The sequence below is a fragment of the Nicotiana tabacum genome, chromosome 12 (assembly GCF_000715075.1).
Source record: "Nicotiana tabacum cultivar K326 chromosome 12, ASM71507v2, whole genome shotgun sequence".
Taxonomy (NCBI): Eukaryota; Viridiplantae; Streptophyta; class Magnoliopsida; order Solanales; family Solanaceae; genus Nicotiana; species Nicotiana tabacum.
This window is the reverse complement of record NC_134091.1, coordinates 98,503,772-98,530,189: the sequence shown is the minus strand read 5'-3', so window position 1 is coordinate 98,530,189 and position 26,418 is coordinate 98,503,772. Positions and strand designations below refer to the sequence as shown.

At 38.2% G+C, this 26,418-nt stretch overlaps 1 protein-coding gene across 1 annotated transcript; it reads right to left on the bottom strand.

Moving 5' to 3' along the window:
• Positions 1–212: 212 nt before the first annotated feature.
• Positions 213–2,510, bottom strand: LOC107813897 (PLASMODESMATA CALLOSE-BINDING PROTEIN 2). Its single transcript, XM_016639212.2, has 4 exons — positions 2,256–2,510; positions 1,883–2,125; positions 1,746–1,782; positions 213–841 (listed from the first exon to the last, which is right to left on the bottom strand). Exons 1-4 carry the CDS (start codon positions 2,308–2,310, stop codon positions 535–537), a joined length of 642 nt encoding a protein of 213 aa, XP_016494698.1. The 5' UTR covers positions 2,311–2,510; the 3' UTR covers positions 213–534.
• Between the last annotated feature and the right edge of the window lie 23,908 nt (positions 2,511–26,418).

Here is a 26,418-nt window from a genome sequence, read left to right as displayed (position 1 = left end):
AGCAAGAGAGAGAGATGGTGGCTGCAGGGACGAAGCTACGTTCCTCCAAGGGTGGTCTCTTCGCCGGAAAATATTACTTGTTATTGATTAAAAATAGAATTTGAACACCCTCACATAGCCCACTGGCAAAGGTTTGAACACCCTTGTTAGAATTTCCTGGTTTCGCCACTGGGTGGCTGTGATAGAGATAAGGATGGGATACAGAGTTCTAATTGATAAAAATTTGAAACAATAAATACAGCCTCTGCCTTTACTCCATAATAGATATACAACAAAGGGGAAATTTCTAAAAAGGGGACAGGGATCCGATTCTTCTACACTACTAAAACTACTACCCCATAATCAGCAACTAGGCCTCCACTTAAAAGGGAATCCAATTCCAACTTTTCCACGCAACCATAATAAGATAGAAAGACCAGAAGAAAAAAACAAAAGGAAAGATAGATTCCCCAAGTTTCAGCAATCAAACTTCGCCTAACGACCCAACCCTCGTGGCAGAATATCGACCTTTCACCTTCTTTCACTTTAGGCCCTTCAGCATATTAAGCTTATAGCCAAAAGGGCTATGGTTAAAAAGATAGTACTGTTTTTTAAATGTCCAGCTGCATTACCGTCTGTGTTACTAATGCCACTTCCACTTGGTCCAAGCCCAAATACTGGATTGTTTGTCCCTGGCGTGGTCGCTATGCCCGTGCCCGTGCCCGTGCCACCGGTGCCGATTCCTGGAGTTGTGGTGCCTGGTGGTGCGATCGTTGGAGTTGTGGTGCCTGGTGGGGCGATCGTTGGAGTTGTGGTTCCTGGTGGTGCAATTGTTGGAGTTGTGGTACCTCCACCAGTGTTGCTGGTACAAAGTTGATAAAATAACATCAAGAAACAGGAAATCAGCCACACAGTATTATGCGGCATAGTTCGAAAATTTAAATTTAAATTATTTCTAAATACGAAATGTGTATTTTTTGTGAAAGCATACTAAACACAATATAATGTGTAGAGACAACAAATCAGCAATAAGATTTGTGGCTGCAAAGAAACTTGATTACCAATTCAGGAAACCTACTTTTCCATCATGGCAAAGAAGAAATGTACAAAATACCATATTGACATACAGAACAACATATCATCATCAAGACTGCTAGAATGCGCATATATAATGATGAATCACAAAACCATTCACCATCATTTCAAGGAAAATTATTGTGATTGCCCGGATGGTCAGCACTCCCCACCTACAACCCGGGGTCGTAGATTCGAATCACCAAAGAAGGAAGCAGCAATGATTCCAACCAAGGAGAATAAAAAAAAATACGGTAACATAGCCAGGACAGGAGTGCCTATTTGAAAATTTTGGTAAGGGAAAGCATAATTGGCACCAATAATCTTATTTTGAAAAAAGAAACCACTTTGAAAAGAAGTGCACCAATTTGGGTGGCAACCATTAAGTCATACATCAAGTTCCGATTCGGATCTTAATCTAGATACCAATAATTGCAACTATTTTTAGCAAATAGTAGAAATTTAACTTCTAAAGTCTACCGACGCTAGGAGAAGAAAAAAATGTTACAGAGTAAGCTTTTCCTTCAGAAGAACTTTACTAGTAGTGACATTTTAATCTAAGCTTAGGTGGTTGTTCAAGATAATCCAAAAGTGACATTTAATATTTTTTGAAGAGATGATTCATTTAAAATTGGCGACAAAAATGCAAGATCTAAGTCACATACGACAAGTATAGAGAACAAAGAACATACCCAGGAGTGGACTGGTAAACACACCCAGAACCTGTGGCTGTTGATTATTTAAAAATATAAAATCAGTAAATCAAATAGATTGCTTAAAATTTAAAAAATATTATGTGGGTCATGAGTGAAAAAAGACAATAACTTACTAGTTGGTGGATTTGGGCTCGTAGTTGCAGTTCCACTAAAGTCACAACTAGCACCAGCTCCACCCTTCTTTTGATAATAGCTATTTACAGCATAATTACAGTGATCTTTAATAGTATTAGGATTAAAGCAAGGACCATTTTGAAGGATAGGAGTACAATCAGCTCCAGCTCCACAAGCATAATCTATATTCTTCTGAAGTTGTTGATCACTTACCCCATCTTTACAAATACAGAACATAGCACCTGCAGTAGTAACACAAGATAGCCATAAAATAGAAAAATCAGCTCAAAAAGCCAAATTCTTGAAGTATTGATCAAGAAAAAAGAACCCTTTACTATCTGATCAGTATTTGAAGCTCAAAGAAAAGCTTACTTGAATGACCAGTGATGGCCAAGAAAAGTACTGAAAACAGTACAAAAGTGGCCATGATAGTGGTGGCAAGATCGTGGAAAAGAATTATGTTATATATGCCCCAAAGCTTTTTGAAGAAGAAGAAAGAGGTAGAGAGCAAAAGAGGGAGAGAGAAGTGAAAAGGTGGGAAAAGGGGTGTGGGGGAATGGAGTTGTGTAGACAACACAACAAGAATGACGGTGGAGATTAGATGACGGTGTGAGGTGGGGGGGCTAGATGTTATTTTGGTGCCATGCCATTTTATATCACCAATTCTTGTACTAAGGGTTGGTTTAGCAGGGTATACAAGAATAATAAAAAGTTACTTTGTTTTAAAAAAAGTTATCATAAAAGGATGATAGTATATTTTTAAGAATCTTATTTTATTTTTAATGATAAGATTTTATTCAAATCGTAAAAAAAGATTAATGCACAAAACCATCCGCATCCGAGGAAGGATTGCACCACAAGGGGTATAATATGTAGAACCTACCATAATACAAGCATTAATGACGGCTTCCATGATTTGAACCCTTAACAAAAGATAACTTTATCGTTACTTCAAAGTCACAATTGAAAGTTCATTATTTTATAAGAAAAGAAAAAGATAAAAAGACATGTAAAATCACTATATCGCTCCTTCAAAAATAATTTTGATATTTTACATATATTTAATTTACATATCAATTTTTTTTCTTAAAATTTATATAGAACCAAATATCTTCACTAACTTGGGACAAAAATAATATACATTTAAAAGCCTTTAAATATATATATTCTCTTCATTCCATTTCACGTGATACCATAATTGATAAATTGCTATATTTTAAATTATGTAATCTTAACTCCTCATCTATCTTTAGTTTCTAAATTAACATGAAATGTTTGAAAAGAAAGTAAGAAACTCTCACTTTTTTCTTCTTTTAACCCTGATAGAGTATATAATACGAATGTGTCCATCTACGTCCCCGCGGATTTTGCATGTATGATTTGTGTATTAGTACAGTATAATAATATGGGAGTTGAGAATAGGGGACTGTGATTTAGGAAAGTGAGAAGCAAAGCCGAAACTTTTGTCATTTACCTCTTTATTGTGACAGCTCACACTTAACCTTTCAATAAGTCCATGATTGCGAAATGTGTCTAATACCCAATTGGAGTAATCCTTGTTTAAACTTGGGAGACGTTTATGTTTAGTTGTGCGGTACTACGGTTAAAACTAAACCCTTTATCTCAACATTACAGTCAGTTTGAGCATGAACTTGGTAAAGTAGGAAAAAACTAGTGTAAAATATTCTGGCCAAGTTTCACAAAACTGAATACATTAATAAGAAATATTTAATTTATAGTCATGCAAATATTATTAGTTTGATCACAATTAACATACTTTATGCCCAAACGGAAATTAAACATGTAGAGCCTCTTTGCTTCCGCACAAAGTCTTCTCTTCTCTACGCATACAACCCATTGTGCGGCAAATGAAGTATATGATTTTAAATAGTTTTATATATTTCAAAACAAAATATTATATTTGTAGTAGGAGAAGACGAGATCTTTGAATGAGAGACCAGACTTTTAAAGTTAGTTAAGGGAAAATGACATATTCATTCTGAATATTGAAGAAAGCCATGAAACTCAAGATGTTAACGTTATTCCTTGGGTTATTCTCCTTTTCCGCCCACAATGTATAAAATCCGGATTGAATCATTTAAAAATGATTCCGAGGTTTTCTGATGATAAAATTCAAGGAACACACGTTTGGGGAGATGAAATTGGGATTAATATTGATTGATTAATGTTGTTACATCAAGTGTATATTTAGACTAGGGAATCACATTAGAATCTAAACATAAGATAACTCCTAGGGGCGGATTTATGTGGAGGGGGTGGGGTACATGCATTCATATTCCCCTCCCTTGGTTATGTATAAGCAGTACTATTAATTTTCAGATTATGTACCTAAATATATTTGTGGTCACTTATGATGACCCAATATATCATCTTTAATTTTAAATATTTATTTTTGTGTTCTGAGACCTCGAAAAGCACTATTCGATATTTCTTGACTTGCGTGCGCAATCCGTAAATTTTTCTGGAAAGTTTTAATATGAAAAATTGATTAAAATATGAAATAGAGCTATAAAATTCAATTGAGTTGACTTCGGTCAACGTTTTGAGTCAACGGATCCTGATCGATATTTTGACAGTTCCGGTAGATCCGTATCATAATTTGGGACTTGGACGTATGCCCGGAATCGAATTCGAAGGTCCCTAACTCAAATTAACGGCATTTAACGAAAACTCAAAATTTAAAGGTTTAAGAATTCCTAAATTTGGTCATAATTGAGTTTTTTTTTATACCGGGTTCCGATTTAGATTCCGAGAGTTCGATCGGTTTCATAACAATATTTATGACTTATGTACAAAATTTAAAGTTATTCTGAGGTACGTAGGCACATTTTCCGTTAGTTTTTTTAAAAAAAAGGTTTGATTTTATAAAGATTGAATTTCTAAAGTTTGACCGGAGATTTGACTTTTGAGCAAACGACCCCAGAATGAAATTTTGATGATTCCAATAGCTTTGTATGGTGATTTTGGATTTCGGCGCATGTTCAAATTTGGATTTGGAAGTTCGTAGGACAATTCGGCTCATTTTGGCGAAAGTTGAAAAATAGAAGATTTTTGGAAAGTTTGATCGGGAGTTGACTTTATTGATACCAGGGTCGGAATTCGATTTTGGAAATTGAAACAACTCCATTATGTCATTTATGACTTGCATGCAAAATTTGAGTTCATTCCGAATTGATTTGGCATGTTTCGGCGCGAGTTATAGAATTGAAAATTTCATAAACTCATAAGTCCGAATCGACGCGCGATTTGTAGTTTCGCCATTGTTATGTGTGATTTGAGACCTCGAGTAGGTCCATAATATGTTTTGAGACTTGTTGGTGTGTTCAACGGGGTCCAAAGGGGCTCGGGTGAGTTTCAGAGTGGTTTCAGACCATTTTTAGGTCATTTTTAATTGTTGGTTTTTGACAGCAGTGTGCGAAATTTCTGATGCGCAGAGCTGACTTTGAAAGCTTATATCTCGCAATCTATAAGGTATCTGAAAATTATCAAAACATAAAAGTTGTATCCCTTTGATTCTAGTTTCCAGAAAGATAAACCATTCATAATTTGGACATTTGTACAGAAAGTTATGATCGATTGACTGAAGGCTGATAATGCAGTTTTTGTTTGCCTGGCAGTGTGCATCGCCAGAAATTTCTGTTGCACATGGCTGACTTTGGAAGTTTATATCTCGTAATCTATAAGAAATCTAGAAATTATCAAACATGAAAGTTGTAGCCCTTTGATTCTAGGTTCCTCAAAGATAAACCATTTATCATTTGGACATTTTTACAAAAAGTTATGATCGACTGACTAAAGGTTGGTACCACAATTTTTAGCTTAGATTTTGAGACAAGCCGTATTTCACATATGCGACATGCCTGGAATGAATATATATGTCCGGAGTCTGACATTTTTGTTCATTTTTAGAGTTTTAGACCTCGGTTTTGGGCGATTTCAGAGGTATTTTTCACGAGTTTGAGTTGGGTAAGTATTCTTTATCCGAAATTAGTTATATTTTATGATTCCATACTCATTTACATCATGAATCCGTGAATTTATGGAAGAAAAATTAGATTTTTATAAAATCTTCCAAAAACGAAAATTTAAGATTTGAAAGCCAACCGATGTTAGAATTCGATAATTTTTGTATGGTTGAACTCGTATCGGAACGGGTGTTCGGATTTCGTGAGTTTTTTCAGGATTCGAGACGTGGGTCCCACTATCGGTTTTTGAAATGAATTTCGGCTTTTAATCCGAAAAATTAGTAATTTCATATGGAATTAATTCCTACGATTCGTGTTGAGAATATTAAATTATTTGTGACTAGATTTGAAGCTTTCGGACATCAATTCGCGAGGTAAAGGTTTATTGGAATCTTGAATTTGGTTGCGAAGCGAGGTAAGTGTCGTGGTTAACCTTGACTTGAGGGAATAGAACCATTGAATTATTGTTACGTGAATTTCATGTGTAGTGACGTATAGGCGAGGTGGCGAGTGCCTATACGCATCAAATTGATTGTTTGAACATTTATCTCGAAATCATAAATTATTTTAAATTCATGAATTAATTATTATATTAATTATTTCTCTCATATTCCTTGCTCAATATTATGCCTTGAATCCACGCTATATTTGCTACATGCTTATTTGATTTATGTGACTTAATTATTACTTGACATTTACCATACTAAATATTAAATTGCCTATTTTCTCCTTAATTTCCACAATTAATTGATACTTGTCATCAGTTATTTCTAAATAAATCATAATTATTATATGCTTGTTGTCTTATAATTTTATATTAATTATTGTATTTATTGGAATAATTTCTTTTATAAGAATTGGTAAATTATATTATTGAGAAGCGGGTCGCACGCCGCAACAGAAATAAAAGTGAATATATTGGAGGAGCGGGTTGCACGTCGCTACAGAATTGATTGAAAGTGAATATATTGGAGGAGCGGGTTGCACGCCGCAACAGAATTGATTGAAAAGATATATTGAGGATTACATGCCGCAACAAAATTAAATAAAAATGAATATATTGTGGGATCGGGTTGCACGCACCAACATAATTGAATATGAATATATTATGGGATCGGGTTGCACACCGCAACAGAAAGTGATTTAAGTAATAATTAGTTATGACTGCCGAGTTGGCTTGATTGTTGATATGATTTATGGGTTTAATTTCTATTCATGTTCTCCTATATTATTGTAATTATTATTATTGCGTACATGTTAATGTAAGTGACCTACCTTAGCCTCGTCACTATATCGTCGAGGTTAGGCTCGGCACTTACTGGGTACATGGTGTCGGTTGTACTCATACTACACTCTGCACTTCTTGTGTAGATACCGGAGTTGGTCCCAGCGGCGTACAGTAGATTTGCTCGGATTCAGCTATCCACAGGAGACTTGAGGTATAGTTGCACGACGTTCGCAACTCTGAAGTTCCCATCTACTTTATTTTAGCTGTGTATTTCTGTCAGACAACTTTATATTCATTCAGGCCCTTATTTTTATTATTCCAGTAGCTCGTGCACTTGTGACACCAAATCTGTGATGATATTTAGACATCACTATTATTATGGTTTACTCACTTTATTTCAGATTTTATTCCAGTTATTAGTTTCTTTATTATTAATTAAATTAAATTATTAAACAATGGTTAAAATTATTCTAACGTTGGCTTGCCTAACAAGTGAAATGTTAGGCGCCATCACAGTCACGAAGGTGTGAATTTCGCGTCGTGACAAGTTGGTATCAGAGTACTAGTTTACATAGGTCTCACGAGTCATGAGAAAGCTTAGTAGAGTCTGAAGGATCGGTATGGAGACGTCTGTACTTATCTTCCAGAGGCTACGGAGTTTAGGAATAATTTCACTTCTATTCTACACTGTCGTGCGCTTTTATTCTATCATTGACGATTGAACTCTTTTATTCTTGTCCCCTCACATATGGCGAGAACACGCACTGCGTCTACAGCCGGACAGGAGCCAGAGCTCCCAGTGACAGCTACGACTAGGGGCAGAGTCCAAGGCCGAGGTCGCGCCAGAGGCCCAGGTAGAGGCAGAGGCAGAGCTCAATCTAGAGCTCGAGCAGCAGCACCTGTTGTAGAACCTCAGGTGGATTTAGAAGCGGAGGTTCCAGATTAGACGGTACCTGTTGGACCAATTCAGGTTCCAGAAGGATTCATAGCTACTTTAGTACTTCAGGACGCTCTATTCTGTTTGGTGAGTATTATGGAGGGTGTGGCCCAAAATAGTACAGTTCCAGTGGCAACAGCCATCTCACAGAGCACAAACTCCCACTACTCCTTCTCCGGGGCAGACAACTCCCCAGTATCAGGCTCCAGTAGCTCATCCAGTTGGGGTAGTTCAACTAGCTGTTGCAGCATTGGCCGGTGATAGGCCTGCTTTGTCTTCTGAGGCTTTGTTGAGGTTGGACAAGTTTACCAAGCTATTTCTAATCCATTTCAGTGGTACACCTTCTGAGGACCCACATGATTTTCTTGACCGCTGCTATGAAGTATTGTTGAACATGGGGATAGTCAAAAGCAATGGGGTTGATTTTGCTATGTTTCAGATGAATGGTTCCTCCAAGAGGTGGTGGAAAGATTATGTATTTACTAGACCAGTTAGTTCGCCTGCACTTACCTGGGAGAAGTTCTCGCAGCTATTTCTGGAAAAGTTCCTTCCTATCACACTGAGGGAGAATTATCGCAAGCAGTTAGTATGAGACCTGTTTTGTGGATCTAGCCTGTTATGCTCTTCTTTTGCTTCCTACCGAGAGAGAGAAGGGGTGAGGAAGTTCATTGATGGACTCGTTCAACCTATCAAGCTACAGATGGCCAAAGAGATCGGGAGTGAGATTTCTTTTCAGACGGCTGCTAATGTCACCAGGCGGATCAAGATGGTTCTTTCACAAGAGAAAGGGCCAATGTCAGATAAGAGGCCCCGTCATTCTGGTAATTTCAGAGGCGCCTCATCTTGAGGCAGGAGTACTTATGGTTGGGGTCATCCTCCCAGGCCATTTTATTTAGCACTTCAGACTTCTCACGGTGCTTCAGGGAGTCAAGGTCCTTATGTTCCTTACCCTGGATAGCCAGCATTCAGTGCACATTCAGCTTTTACTAGTGCACCACCTCTAGAGTCACTATGGCATCTATCCGACCCGTTTGGGTCAGCTTCAGCTTCAGCAGCCACGACAGCAGTATGGGTGTTATGAGTGTGGGAACATTGGTCACATCAGGAGGCATTGCCCTAGGTTGTTGAGCAACAGATCTCAGTGGAATTCTCGTACCATCATACCGGAACCGGTTGCTCCACCACCTGCCCGACCAGCTAGAGGGCAGGGGTTAGTCTGTTAGAGGTGGAGGTCAGACTGCTAGAGGTAGAGGCCAGTGAGTTATGGCCTGTCCCAGTCCTATCCCAGAGATGTAGTTCAGACTGGTAGGCCCAACCCCGATTCTATGCTTTCCCAGCTAGGCCTGAGGCCAAGTCATCCGACGCTGTGATCACATATATTGTTCTAGTTTTCCATAGAGATGCCTCAGTTCTATTTGATCCAGGATCTATTTACTCCTATGTGTCCTCCTACTTTGCTTCATATATGGTTGTGCCTCGTGATTCTTTGAGTGCGTCTGTATATGTGTCCATGCTGGTGGGAGATTCTGTTGTGGTAGATCATGTCTATTATTCGTGCGTGGTTACTATTGAGAGTCTTGAGACTAGTGCGGATCTTCTACTTCTCGACATGGTAGATTTTGACGTCATACTAGGTATGGATTAGCTGTCACCTTATCATGCTATATTGGATTGTCATGCCAAGATGGTGACTTTAGCCATGTCGGGGTTACCTCGATTAGAGTGGAAAGGAACTCCTGGTCATTCTACCAGCAGGGTTATTTATTATATGAAGACTCGGCGTATGGTAGAGAAGGGGTGTCTAGCCTATTTGGCTTATATTCGCGGTCCCAGTGCGGATGTTCCTTCTATGGACTCAGTATCAGTTGTTCGTGAATTTCCAAAAGTATTTCCTATAGATTTGCGAGGGATTCCACCCGATAGAGATATTGACTTTTGTATTAATTTGGCTCTGGGCACTTAGCCCATTTCTATTCCACCATACCGTATGGCCCCGCCGGAGTTAAAAGAATTAAAGGAGAAGTTACAAGACTTGCTTGATCAGAGATTCATTAGACCTAGTATCTCGCCCTGGGGTACACTAGTGTTGTTTGTGAAGAAGAAAGATGGTTCAATGTGGATGTGTATAGATTATCGGCAGTTGAACAAGGCTACTATCAAGAACAAGTATCCTTTGCCAAGAATTGATGATTTATTCGATCTGCTTCAGGGTGCCAAGATATTTTCAAAGATTGACTTGAGATCTGGCTATCATCAGTTGAAGATTAGGGCATCTGATGTCCCTAAGATAACTTTTCAGACTCGGTATGGGCATTATGAATTTTTAGTGATATCATTTGGGCTGACAAATGCCATAGCAGTATTTATGGATTTGATGAACCGGGTGTTCAAGCCCTATCTTGATTCCTTTGTGGTTGTATTCATTGATGATATCTTGATTTACTCCAGCAGTCGAGAGGAGCATGAACAACATTTTCAGATTATGCTTCAGACTTTGAGGGGTAATCAATTATATGCCAAATTTTAAAATGCGAGTTTTGGTTAGACTCAGTTGCCTCTTTGGGGCATGTTGTATCGCCAGAAGGCATAAAAGTGGACCCTAAAAAGATTGAGGCAGTTCAAAACTGGCCTAGACCTACTTCAGCTGCAGAGATTCAAAGTTTTCTGTGTCTGGCAGGTTATCATCGTCGGTTCGTGGAAGGGTTTTCATCTATAGTAAACCCACTGACCAGACTGACCCAAAATGGTGATCTATTTAGATGGTCAGACGAGTGTGAGTTGAGCTTTCAGAAGCTTAAGACTGCTTTGACTACGACACTAGTGTTGCTGGTGCCCACATGTTCAGGATCATACACGGTGTATTGTGATGCATCTCGTATTGGACTTGGTGCAGTATTGATGCAAGATGGTAGGGTGATTGCATATGCGTCGCGACAGGTGAAAGTTCACGAGAAGAATTATCTTGTTCATGACTTAGAATTGGCAGCCATTGTTCATGCGCTGAAGATTTAGAGGCACTACCTTTACGGCGTGTCATGTGAAGTATTGATAGATCATCGTAGTCTACAGTATCTATTCAAACAAAAATATCTCAATTTGAGGCAAAGAAGATGGTTGGAGTTGTTGAAAGACTATGATATCACCATTTTGTATCACCCGGGAAAGGCCAATATGGTGGCCGATGCTTTGAGTAGAAAGGCTGTGAGTATGGGAATCCTTGCGTATATTCCAGTTGGTGAGAGGCCGCTAGCTGAAGATGTTCAGACTTTGGCCAATCAGTTTGTGAGATTAGATGTTTCGGAGCGCAGTCGGGTTCTAGCTTGCACAATCGCTCCGTCTTCTTATATGAGCGCATCAGAGAGCGACAGTATGATGATCCTCATTTGCTTGTCCTTAAGGACACTGTGCGGCATGATGGTGCCAAGAAAGTTGTTGTGGGAGATGATGGAGTTCTGTGGAATGGGCTTTGTGAATTAATTCTTGAAGAGGCCCACCGTTCCCAGTATTTTATTCATCCGGGTGCCGCCAAAATGTATCAAGATTTGCGGCAACATTATTGGTAGAGAAGAATGAAAAAGGATATAGTTGCATATGTAGCTCGGTATTCGAATTGTCAGCAAGTTAAGTACAAGCATTAGAGACCTGGTGGTTTGCTTTAGAAGTTAGAAATTCCTGAGTGGAAGTGGAAGTGGAAGCGTATCACTATGGATTTTGTTGTTGTATCCCACGAACTCAGAAGAAGTTAGACGCAGTATGGGTCATTGTGGACAAGTTGACCAAATCAACATATTTCATTCCAGTGGCAATTACCTATTCTTCAGAGCGGTTAGCTGAAATTCACATTCGTGAAATTGTCCGCCTTCACGGTGTGCCCGTGTATATTATTTCAGATCGAGGTACGCAAATCACCTCGCACTTCTGGAGGGCTGTACAACGTGAGTTAGGCATGTGAGTTGAGTTGAGTACAACATTTTATCCACAGACAAACGGACAATCAGAGCACACTATTCAGATATTGGAAGATATACTTCGCGCTTGTATTATAGATTTTGGAGGTTCTTGGGATCAATTCTTGCCACTTGCGGAGTTTGCTTATAATAAAAACTACCAGTCGAGTATTCAGATGGCTCCGTATGAAGCATTATACGGGAGGCGATGTCGTTCGCCAGTTGGCTGGTTTGAACCGGGAGAGGCTCGGTTGTTGGGTACTAATTTGGTACAGAATGCCTTGGATAAGGTCAATGTTATCCAGGATCGACTTCGCACAGCTCAGTCTAGGCAAAAGAGTTATGCCGACCGTAAGGTTCATAATGTTGCATTCATGATTGGAGAAAAAGTATTGCTCCGGGTTTCACCTATGAAAGGTGTAATGAGATTCGGAAAGAAGGGCAAGTTAAGCCCTAGGGATATCAGACCCTTTGAAATTCTTGAAAGGGTGAGTGAAGTAGCCTACAAGCTTGCACTACTACCTAGTTTATCAGCAGTTCATCCGGTGTCCAATATATCTATGCTCCAGAAATATCATAGTGATCTGTCCCATGTGTTAGATTTCAGCTCAGTCCGATTGGACAAAGATTTGACTTATGAGGAGGAGCCGGTAGCTATCCTAGCCCGGCAGTCCGACAGTTGAGGTTTAAAATTTATCCCTCAGTTCGGGTGCAATGGAGAGGTCAGCCAATTGAGGCAGCTACCTGGGAGTCCAAGCCGGACATGCGGAGTAGATATCCCCACCTTTTCACCACCTCAGGTATTTTTCTAACTTCGTTCGAGGACGAACGTTTGTTTTAGAGATGGAGAATATAATGACCCAATATGTCATATTTAATTTTAAATATTTATTTATGTGTTCTGAGACCTTGAAAAGCACTATTAAACATTCCTCGACTTGCGTGCGAAATCCGTAAATTTTTTTGGAAAGTGCTTATATGAAAAATTGATTAAAATGTGAAATAGAGCTTTAAAACTCAACTAAGTTGACTTCGATCAACGTTTTGAGCCAACGGACCCGGATCAGTGTTTTGAAAGTTTCGGTAGGTCCGTATCATGATTTGGGACTTGGACGTATGCTCGGAATTGAATTCGAATGTCCCTAACTCAAATAATCGGCATTTAACGGAAACTAGAAATTTAAAGGTTTAAGAATTCCTAAAGTTGGTCATAATTGGGTTTTTGTTGATATCGAGTTCCGATTTAGATTCCGAGAGTTCTATCAGCTTCGTAACAATATTTATGACTTATGTACAAAATTTGAAGTTATTCCGAGATACGTAGGCACGTTTTCCGTTAGGTTCTTTTTTTAAATCTTGAATTTCTAAAGTTTGACCAGAGATTTAACTTTTGATCAAACGACCCCGTAATAGAATTTTGATGATTCCAATAGTTTCGTATGGTAATTTTGGACTTAGGTGTATGTTCTGATTTGGATTTGGAAGTCCGTAGGACAATTCGACGTATTTTGGCGAAAGTTGGAAAATAGAAGATTTATGGAAAGTTTGACCGGGAGTTAACTTTATTGATATAGGGGTCAGAATTCGATTCTGGAAATTGGAATAACTCCAATATGTCATTTATGACTTGCATACAAAATTTGAGTTCATTCTGAATTGATTTGGCATGTTTCGGCGCGAGTTATAGAATTGAAAATTTCATAAATTCATAAGTCTGAATCGACATGCGATTTGTAGTTTCGTCATTGTTATGTATGATTTGGGACCTCGAGTAGGTCCATAATATATTTTGAGACTTGTTGGTGTGTTCGGACGGGGTTCCGAGGGTCTCGGGTGAGTTTCAGAGTGGTTTTGGACCATTTTTAGGTCATTTTTAACTGCTAGTTTTTGACAATAGTGTGCGAAATTTCTGATGCGCAGAGCTAAATTTGGAAGCTTATATCTCACAATATATAAGGAATCTAGAAATTATCAAAACATGAAAGTTGTAGCCTTTTGATTCTAGGTTCCAGAAAGATAAACTATTTATCATTTGGACCTTTGTACAGAAACTTAAGATCGATTGACTGAAGGCTGGTAATGCAATTTTTGTTTGCCTGGCAGTGTGAATCGCCAGAAATTTCTAATGCACAGGGATGACTTTGGAAACTTATATCTCGCAATCTCTAAGGAATCTGAAAATTATCAAAACATAAAAGTTGTAGCCCTTTGATTCTAGCTTCCAGAAAGATAAACCATTCATCATTTGGACATTTGTACATAAGGTTATGATCGATTGACAGAAGGCTGGTACCGCAATTTTTGGCTTGAAACTTTTGAGACAAGTCGCATCTCACAGATGTGACTTGCCTGGACAAAATATATATGTCCGGAGTCCGATATTTTTGTTCATTTTTAGAGTTTTAGACCTCGATTTTTGGGTAATTTCAGAGGCATTTTTCACAAGTTTGAGTTGGGTAAGTATTCTTTATCCGAAATTAGTTATATTTCATGATTCCATACTCAGATACATCATGAATCCATGAATTTATGGAAGAAAAATCAGATTTTTATAAAATCTTCCAAAAACGAAAATTTAAGATTTGAAAGTCGATCCAATGTCGGAATTTGATAATTTTTGTATGGTTGAACTCGTATCGTAACGGGTATTCGGATTTCATAAGTTTTTTCAGGATTCAAGATGTGGATCCCATTGTCAGTTTTTGAAATGAATTTCGGATTTTAATCCGAAAAATTAGTAATTACATATGGAATTAATTCCTACGATTCGTGTTGAGAATATTGAATTGTTTGTGACTAGATTTGAAGCTTTCCGACATCAATTCGCGAGATAAATGTTTATTGAAATCTTGAATTTGGTTGCGAAGCGAGGTAAGTGTCGTGGTTAACGTGAATAGAACCGTTGAATTAGTGTTACATGAATTTCATATGTAACAGCGTATAGGCGAGGTGACGACTGCCTATACGTCGTCAAATTGATTGTTTGCACATTTATCTGGAAATCATAAATTATTTTAAATCATGAATTAATTATTATATTAATTATTTCTCTCATATTCCTGGCTCAATATTATGCCTTGAATCCATGCTATATTTGTTACATGCTTATTTGATTTATGTGACTTAATTGTTACTTGACATTTAGCATACTAAATATTAAATTTCCTATTTCCTCCTTAATTTCCATAATTAATTGCTACTTGTCATCAATTGTTTCTAAATAAATCATAATTATTATATGCTTGTTGTTTTACAATTTCATATTCATTTTTGTATTTATTGGAATAATTTCTTTTATAAGAATTGGTAAATTATATTATTGAGGAGTGGATTGCACGCCACAACAGAAATGAAAGTAAATATATTGGAGGAGCGGGTTGCATGCCGCAATAAAATTGATTGAAAGTGAATATATTGGAGGAGTGGGTTGCACGTCGCAACATAATTGATTGAAAAAATATATTCAAGATCGGGTTGCACGCCGCAACGGAATTAAATAAAAATGAGTATATTATGGGATTGGGTTGCATGCGGCAACATAATTGAATATGAATATATTGTGGGATCAGGATGCATGCCGCAACGGAAAGTAATTTAAGTAATAATTGGTTATGACTGCCGAGTTGGCTTGATTGTTGATGTGATTTATCGGTTTAATTTCTATTCCTGTTCTCCTATATTGTTGTTATTATTATTATTATTGCGTATAGGTTAATGTAAGTGACCTGCCTTAGCCTCGTCACTACTTCATTAAAGTTAGGCTCGGCACTTACTGCGCACATGGGGTCGGTTGTACTCATACTACACTTTACACTTCTTGGGGATTTGCTTGGATTCATCTATCCACAAGACACTTGTGGTATAGCTGCACGGCGTTCGCAGTTCTGAAGTCCCCATCTACTTTATTTTAGCTGTGTATTTCTGTCAGACAACTTTATTTTCATTCAGACCCTTATTTGTATTATTCTAGTAGCTCGTGCACTTGTGACACCAAACCTGGGATGGTATTTAGACATCGCTATTATTATGGTTTACTCACTTTATTTCAAATTTTATTCTAGTTATTAGTTTCTTTATTATTAATTAAATTAAATTATTAAAAAAAAATGGTTAAAATTATTCTAACATTGGCTTGCCTAGCAAGTAAAATATTAGGCGCCATCACGGTCCCGAAGGTGGGAATTTCGGGTCGTGACATCACCCATGCTCAAGTGGCTACTCTAGTGCACTAGTGACTAAGTGCCCCTTTTGTCCCTCAGGTCAGGACTCAGATGTTTCGATCCCTATATAGTTCTTTTAATTATTATTTTTATAAATTATAATTAAATAAATCCCTAATTTCTCATACCCTTTTTAATTAACATAATGGTATACCCATGTTATTATAATTCTAGATGCGCATCTGATAACTATTGTTTAGGTTTTTAAATTCGAAAATAAACTTAATTAACATAACTCGGTATTAATCTATTCCTTATTTGTATTTTCAATATTACTTCCCCTCAAGCTAGTGCACTACTAGAAAACTGTCAAATTTCGTCCACAAAAACCGAACGAAATCGATTAGAATTAAAGGAAAAGCGACCGATTTTCGACCGCTTTTAATTAGTCCAAAAAGTAATGCTCGCTAAGGTATTGCGACCGAAGGCGGTCGCAATTTTTTGACCGAAGTTGGTCGGTTAATTCAACGCTTTGATTGACAATAAAAATAAATATACCGACGGATGTTGGTTGGTATTATTTAAATTATTTTTTATTTAACTTTCAAAATAGAGACCGGCATCAATCGAAAATATAAATATATAATAATTTTGTATTTCTTTGTAAATTGTAAAAAACCGACCGAAATTGGTCGGTATACTAAAAAGTAAATTAAAAATAAAAGTAATTTCAGACCGACTTCGGTCGGAAATTTTGAATTTCTGGGAAATAATATGAGTTTTCCGATCGAAATCAGTCGGTTTTCTGGGTAAAAATGTGGCAGAATATGCCTGTTTTTAAGCTACACCACATGCCGATTACAACCAATATTGGCTCCATATGAGGCATTATACGAAAGGCGATGTCGTTCGCCAGTTGGCTGGTTTGAACCGTGAGAGGCTCGGTTGTTGGGTACCTATTTGGTACAGGATGCCTTGGATAAAGTCAAAGTTATTCAGGATCGACTTCGCATAGCTCAGTCTAGGCAAAAACATTATGCCGACCGTAAGGTTCGTGATATTGCATTCATGGTTGGAGAAGAAATATTGCTCCGGGTTTCACCTATGAAAGGTGTAATGAGGTTCGGAAAGAAGGGCAAGTTGAGCCCTAGGTATATAGGACCCTTCAAAATTCTTGAAAGGGTGGGCGAAGTAGCCTACAGGCTTGCATTACCACCTAGTTTATCAGCAGTTCATCCGGTGTTCCATGTGTCTATACTCCGAAAATAACTTGCTGATTCGTCCCATGTGTTAGATTTTAGCTCAGTCCAATTGGACAAAGATTTGACTTATGAAGAGGAGCCGGTAGCTATTCCAGCCCGGCATGTCTGATAGTTGAGGTCTAAGAGTTATCCTTCAATTCGGGTAAAATGGAGAGGTTACCCGGTAGAAGCATCTACCTGGGGGTCCGAGTCGGACATGCGAAGTAAATATCCACACCTTTTCACCAACTCAGGTACTTTTCTAATTCCGTTCGAGGACGAACGTTTGTTTTAGAGGTGGAGAAAGTGATGACCCAAAAGGTCATCTTTAAATTTAATAATAAATTCTATGTTCTAAGACCTCAAAAAGCACTATTTATCATTCATCGACTTGCGTGCGTTATCCGTATAATTTTTCGGAGATTTGTTATGTGAAAAATAGATTAAAATGTGATATAGAGCTTTAAAACTTAATTAAGTTTACTTTGGTCAACATTTTGAGCAAACGAATCCAGATTAGTATTTTGACAGTTCTGGTAGGTCCGTATTGTAATTTGAGACTTGGGCGTATGCCCAAAATTTAATTTGGAGGTCCCCAGCTTAAGTTATGGCAATTTAACGGAAACTAGAAATTTAAAGGCTAAAGATTTCCAAAGTTTGACCACGGATTTGACTTTTTGATATCGGGGTCGGAATATGATTCTGAAAATTGAAATAACTCTGTTATGTCATTTGTGACTTGTGTGCCAAATTAGAAGTCATTCCGGATTCATTTAACATGTTTCGCCACAAGTTTTGTAAATTGAAAAGTTTGAAACTCAAAAGTTCGAATCGATGTGTGAATTATAATTTCGATGTTGTTAGATGTGATTTGAGACCCCGAGTAAGTCCGTATTATGTTACGGGACTTGTTGGGATAATTGGACGAGGTCCCGAGTGGCTCGGGTGAGTTTCGAACATGTTTCGGATCATTTTTGCAAAAACTACCAGTTCTGGTTCTGGTGTTTCGCACCTGCGACTTTTGGAGCACAGGTGCGGTACCGCTTCTGCGGCTCCTTCATGCTCTTCTGCGCAGCCGCAAATGCGGCTCAAGTTCCGCATATGTGGACACACGCTGGGCAAGCCATTTCGCAGATGCGAGATTTTTCTCGCAGATGCGAAAATGTAGCCCGCAGATGCGAAAATGCTTGGCAGAATACATAAAATCGGGTTTTATCCATTTTTACTCATTTTTGAGTTTTAATTCTCGAATTTTGGCGATTCCAAAGGGGGTTTTCATTACTTTGAATTAGGTAAGTGTTCTATAACCAAAAGTGATTATATTTCATAAATCCATGTCTATATTCACCCTTTATTTCAGATTTAGATGGAAGAAATTGGAAGTTTTGTAAATTTTTATATGGTTGGACACGTCTCGGAACGGGTTTTCGGAGTTCGTAAGTTTTTTCCAGATTTGAGACGTGGGCCCCACTGATGAATTTTGAGATGAATTTTGGATTTTTAATCCGAAAAATTAGTAAATTCATATGGAAGTAATTCCTACGATTTGTATTGAGTATATTGAATTGTTTATGACTAGATTTGAGGATTTTGGACACGAATTCGCGAGGTAAAGGCTTGTTGGATTCCTGAATTTGGTTGCAAAGCGAGGTAAGTATCGTGGTTAACCTTGACTTGAGGGAGTAGGACTTATTTGTCTATTTTCTACATGATTTAATATGCGGGTACAATGTATATGTGAGGTGACGAGTACTTATGCGTAGTGGTTGAGTCAAAGCATGCGGGTGGAATTTGTTTATTTTGAATAATTGTCTATTTAATTAAAGATATTCCTGCTTGAGTTATTTATTGATTATTTGATCATTATTCGTGAAATTATTATTTATTTAATTATTGTTGAATATTTTGGAAGATGAAGTCAGTATTTTGGTATTGAATTGATTGATAAGTGTATATCCCTACATTTAAATGCTCTTCCGAATTTATATTATTATTTTCATGGTAAGGAAGAGTGTAAAAGCACGAAGGGTGATGCCTTGCCATTTTAATTATTCATAATATCATTGTCATGGTAAGGAAGAGTGTAAAAGCACGAAGTGTATTGCCGTGCCATTTGTGAGTGTAAAAGCACGAAGGGTGTTGTCATGCCATTTGTGAGTGTAAAATCACGAGGGGTGATGCCGTTCCATTTTCAGAGAGTGTATAAGCACGAAGGATGATGCCGTGCCAAATGAGAGTTAAAGCACGAAGGGTGGTGCCGTGCCATTTTCATATTATCATTTTGCTCATTTTATTGTTGATGAATTAATTGACTGTTAAGTGATACATCTTCTGCTGAAATTATTATATCATTCCCCTTTGCATGTTTCCTCCCAATTTATAAATTGTTATTTTTTGTATTATTGTCAATATGTATTTGTATATACTTGTACAGATTGTTTACGTACGTGTCTTGTCATAGCCTCGTCACTACTTCGTCGAGGTTAGGCTCGACACTTACCAGTACATGGGGTCGGTTATACTAATACTACACTCTGCACTTATTGTGCAGATTTTGGAGTTGGTCCCAGTAGCGTACCATAAACGTGCTCGGACTCAGTTACTCAGAAGAGACTTGAGGTATAACCGCATAGTGTTCGCAGTTCTGAAGTCCCCTCCTATTTTATCTCAGTTGTGTATTATCTTTCAAAGTACTTGAATTTTATTCAGACCTTTATTTATATTATTCTAGTAGCTCATGCACTTGTGACACCAGATTCGGGGATGTATTTTGATAATTCGGTATTTATGGTCTTTCGCACTTTATCTTAGTAATTGATTTCTATTTAATTAAATTTGCTTAAAATAGTTAAGATTATTTTAACGTTGGCTTGCCTAGCAAGTAAAATTTTAGGCGCCATCACGATCTTGAAGGTAAGAAATTTCGGGTCGTGACAGTTTTTGAGGGAGGAATTTATAGAAAGGGTTAAGGAATTTATTAGGCATGCAATGTCACTTAAACCGTTTCGGATTGGAGGGATGATTAGGTGTCCTTGTACGAAGTGCAAGGGTTTTCATTTTTTGGGTTCAGAGGATGTTACGACTCATCTTTATAGAAAGGGGTTTATAGATAATTATTTTGTGTGGACTAGTCATGGAGAGGTTGATGGTACTGATTGTGTATTTCATAACATAGTTGTTGGTGAAAGTAGTAGGTCGGTGGAGAATAGCGTTCAACATCCTAGATACCATGCAATGTCACTTGAACCATTTCAGATTGGAGGGATGATTAGGTGTCCTTGTACGAAGTGCAAGTGTTTGCATTTTTTGGGTTCGGAGGATGTTACGACTCATCTTTATAGAAAGGGGTTTATGGATAATTATTTTGTGTGGACCAGTCATGGAGAGGTTGATGGTACTAGTGGTGTATTTCATAATGTAGTTGTTGATGAAAGTAGTAGGTCGGTGAAGAATAACGTTCAACATCCTAGATACCATGCAATGGTTGTAGATGCTTTTGGGATGCACTTCGATTTAGCAACCCATGAAAGTGTTGAACAACCTCCTACCGAAGAGGCAAAATATTTTTATGAACAGCTAGAGGCCGCTAGTCGTCCACTAAGGGAAGGGAGTATGCACTCTCAATTGTCTATTGCGGTTAGATTGTTAAATATCAAATCAGATACCAATATTTCTCAAGCGGGAATGGATTCTTTCATTGGCCTTATGAGTGAACTAGTTGACCCAACTTTCAACATACCTGAAGATTTCTATAAGGCTAAAAGATTGGTTTCTAAGTTAGGACTCTCGTCTATGAGAATCGATTGTTGTGAAGATGGTTGCATGTTGTATTATAAGGGCGATGCAAATTTAGAAAGTTGTAAATTTTGTGAAAAAACTCGTTTTAAGAGGGTTTCCAGCGTTTAGAAAGTTGTTAATTTATGCAGATGACTGGTAGGGGTCGAGGTAGGTCTAGGAAGGATAAGAGGCCTATTTATCATGATGATGGTGCTACACCCTCGCTTCCTTCCACTCCACACTTGCATCTCTCTGCTGCTGATGGACGACATCAATCTTCTAGGAACACATCTATTCCACCACATCCATCTACTTATCAGACTACCTACCATTCGCCCTCCCATAGATTATCTGGTTCCTTCTGCTCTGCTCGAAAGAAGAAGAAGAAGCCTTCATGGGTTCTACTGCATTTATGGGAGGATCTGCTGAGGCAGTGGACCACTGAGAAGTTCGAGAAGAAGAGTGAACAGGGAAAGAAGGCTCGAGCATCTGAGAAGGGTGGCTCCTTGCACTGTGTGGGTGCAAGGAGCATGGAGACTACGAGGAGACTACTGGTAATTCCTTATAATATTTAATTCTATAAATGTCACGACCCCAAATCACTGGTCGTGATGGCACCTAATTCGACCCGCTAGGTAAGCCAACTAATAGAAAATACAGTCCAAAAGAGATTTTAGGAAAATAGAAAACAGAATTATCTGAACATTTACAAATTTACCCAAGAACTGGTAGTACAAATCATGAGCTTCTAAGATTTAGGATTTACAAAAAAAAAAAAAAAAAAATTTACAATAATTACACGATCTGTTTGAAAACTACATAAACAGATTATCAAAGTCTAAAGCTACCAAGGACAAGTGGCAACTTTTATCCAGAATACACGAATCTCTTCAGGGTCAGCTCCTGACATCACCAGCAGCTCCGCTCCAAAAATCTGCACGCAATGTGCAGAAGTGCAGTATCAGTACAACCGACCCCATGTACTGGTAAGTATCTTGTCTAACCTCGTCGAAGTAGTGACAAGGCTTTGGTTAAAAGATGCTCACTGATAAAATCTGTAATGTAAACTAACAATAGAACTATACTACAGTACAACAGAATAGAGTACACGAAACGAATATACAAAGCAATAACGGAGTACTAGAAGAAAACACAATTCAACATGTATCAATATTTCACCCAATCCTTTCCTTAGAGCGAAATCCAATAAATCACAATAATCACCTCGAAACTTTCATAATGTGAGAAATATACTCAAGACATCAAATCCAACGGTACGATAACACCCTTCGTGCATTTATCTCATCCTCACCAATTATGCGTAACAGTATCAACCAAATGACAGAAATTCCGATAATAGAAATGACAGTGTAGGAAATACGCAAATAGCTATGGAGAACGAGAATGTACATGAGAACATCAGTAACAGACTGAATAGAAAAGATAGAGGTAATGACAACGATTAGGAAAAAGGAATGTAACTTCGATAACTAGCAAGGTGAAGGCATGAAGATAGATATGACAAATAAGGAGGCGAACACATGATCTTTATAAATTAGCAAGTAGGGACATGAACGACTAGTATGAAAGAAGACCTACACTTAAGTGCAACAAAACATATGACATGGATGCAATCATAACAACAGTAAGTAGGCATGATATTAGCAAGTTTAAGCAAATAGAAGGCATGGTAACACGACAACAAAGGTGATAGAGGATAAAGACAGAACAGTAATGACATATCACATAAGAACCGTGAACATGACAATAACAACTCCAGGTAAAGACATGAAGATATCTGCAAGAAAGGGATATCACAACATAATGCATGTCTCTCGTCCTCACTTATACGGAAACACCCTTCGTGCCATGAACTCACCATAACATGAAAGCGTAATAATATAATGCAATGGCACGGCATCACCCTTCGTGCTTTTACTCACATAACATGGCACGGCATCACCCTTCGTGCTTTTACTCACAATAATATGGCACGACATCACCCTTCGTGCTTTACTCTCAATAATATGGCACGCCATCACCCTTCGCGCTTTACTCTCAATAATATGGCACGACATCACCCTTCGTGCTTTACTCTCAATAATATGGCACGACATCACCATTCATTTTTTTACTCTCAATAATATGGCACGACATCACCCTTCTTGCTTTACACTCTCCCTCACATGATAATGTATAAACAGTGGCACAGCATCACCCTTCGTGCATTATACTCTTCCTTACCAAGAATATGTATATCAATAACAAACAAGGCATGAAGCATAAATAATGTCAAGGAGAGTGTTTAAATGAATATTCCAAATGAATCCCAATCACAACTTTCCAAACCAACAATAGTTCAATAAACCCACAAGAACCTTTTATTCATGTATTCCAACAAATCTCACAAATGACCTACAACACAAGTATAGAATCTAATATTTCAAGAATATCGGCCGTAGCAATGTATTAATGATTATGCATATTGATGACCGAATTAAATACACCAATGTATTCTCTGAATTCCATCAAATTTGATCAAGTTATAATAAGCTAAGTCTTAATTTCTAACATTTAATACTATGCTCTTAGTATCTAGGAGCCAAGTAAGGCATGAGGCAAGAAGGTCACATGATTCTATAAGACACTATTTATAACATAATTTACCCCCGCGCATGGTTACCCTGGCACATGCATATATGCTCGTCACCTCATATATGTATCACCCCCACATGTAGCAAACAATGTCAAATAGTAGGAAAAATTCCCTCAACAAAGTTAGGCAAGACACTTACCTCAATTCGGCTAATTCAATACTCAATTTAGCTTTTCCTTTACAAGATCCACCTCCGCTCGGCTCAATCTATCCAAACACAACTTCAATACATCACACAATGCAAGGGAAACAATTTTAATTAATAAAGTTATGGTTTTTATTCAATTTCTAAAAAGTCAATAAAAGCCAACTACCGGGCCCCCACCTCGGAACCCGACAAAATTTACAGAATACGACAACCCATTCAAGTACGAGTCTAACCATACTAGTTTCACTCAAACCCAACTCCAATTCAATGTTCAAAACTCAAAAATTAATATTATGAAACTTTAGGCCAAAACCTCCAATTTTCTCTATAAAATTCACAAATTCAATTACCAAAAATGAAGGTAGATTCGTGATATAAGATCAAAAATGAGTATAGAACACTTACCCTAGTCCACAAGATGAAAATTGCTCCAAGAATCGCCTCAATCCGAGCTTGGAAATGTTAAAATGAAGCCAAAATTGCGAACCCTTGTATTTATCATTCTGCCCAACACTTTCGCACATGCGGTATATTAGCCGCTTCTGCGGCGTCGCACTTGCGACCAAAAACACGCTTATACAGAGAAGCACGGGAGGTATGCCTTCGCACTTACGGTAAAATACTCGCACCTGCGCACTCGCAGGTGCGCGCCTACTTGTCGCTTCTGCGCTTCCAATCGCTTCTGCGCTCAACTCACCGCATTTGCACCTTCGCAGATGCGAAGCAATCTCCGCTTCTGCGAAACCCTGCTCCCAGCATATTTCCGCTCCTGTGACCCCTTCCTCACTTTTGCAGCCATCGCACATGCGCAAACCAACCGCAGGTGCGATCATACAAGAACCAGCAGCCTTCAGCTTTGCACATGAAGTGAAAATGATCCGAACCTCGTCCAAAACTCATCCGAGCCACCCGGGACCCCGTCTGAATATAATAACAAGTCCAATAACATACACAGACCTACTCGAGGCCTCAAATCACGCATAACAACATCGAAACGATGAATCGCACCTCAAATCGAAATCTATGAACTTTGGAACTTCAACTTCCACAACCTATGCCGAAACCTACCAAACTATGTCCGATTGACCTCAAATTTTGCACACACGTCATATTTAACATTACGGACCTATTCCAATTTCCAGAATCAGATTTTGACCCAAAAGGTCAACCCCCTGTTAAACTTCTCAAAAATTTAACTTTCGCCATTTCAAGCCAAAATCAACCACGGACCTCCGAATCACAATCCGGACACGCTCCTAAGTACAAAATCACCCAACAGAGCTAACGGAACCGACAAAACTCCATTCCGAGGTCAAATATTCAAAGTCAAACTTGGTCAACCCTTCTAACTTAGAGCTTAAATCTAGAAGTTCATCCTTCCAAATCAATTCCGGATAACTTGAAAACCAACACCGATGATTTACGCAAGTTATAATACATCATGCGGAGATACTCGAGCCCTCAAAACACCGAGCGAAGTGCAGATACTCAACACGACCCGTCGGGTAGTTACAATATATATCAAACTATATTTATATATTTTAATTTAGTAAACATGTTTTATTATATTTGTAGGAAATAAAATATGGGAGGAAGATGACTCATGGTGAGTTCTTCATGTAGACTCACATCCGAAAGAACAAGGCACCGACAGATCCAATTAGATGGGTCGAGGACCAGGCGAAGACTGCATATGTAAGTTTCATAACTACTATAACTTGAAATTAATGTTTATAATATTATATAGTTAATAATTTTCTATATTCTAAATAAAGAATCGCTACAAGATTAATGTGGAGGAGTACACTCAGAGCTTTCTACCGAATGAGCAAGGCGAGCGATCACCCCTTTCAGACGAAGAAGCGCATAGGATATGGTTGGATGTTGTCGGTGGTCCTAAAAAGGGGATAGCATACGGCCTTCCAGAGTGATCATTTCGGCGCTACAAGGCTAGATTGCAAGGTATAGGGACTTCCGCCCAAGGCGAGGCAATTGATAGGTCGACTCTCTCATCTTTGGGGAAGAAGATCGCAAAGCTGACAACAGAGCTTGAAGAGACAAAGGCTAGAGAACAAAAGAGAGATGAACAACAATTTAATCTCCTTCAAGGTTAGCTGGCCAATCTTCTTGCTAGTGGTGCTTTTCCCATTCGCCGGTCTCGTGAGCCTTCCCCAGATGCTAATCTTTCTCATCGTGATCCTTCGAACCATGCCGACAATAAAGCTTCTAGTAGTGAATATGGAGATGATGCAATATAAAACACTCATTGAATGGTGTGTATTGCTAAACAAAAGCCTTGAACTTGTGAATATTTAGTTGGGAATAGTTTTGAATTAATGATTGTATTATTGATATTATTTTGTTATTGAACATTTCTATAGTTGTTGTTGTAGTTGGCGTTGTTGTTGTTGTTGTTGTTATTAGCGTTGTTGTTGTGGTTATTATTTGCGTTGTT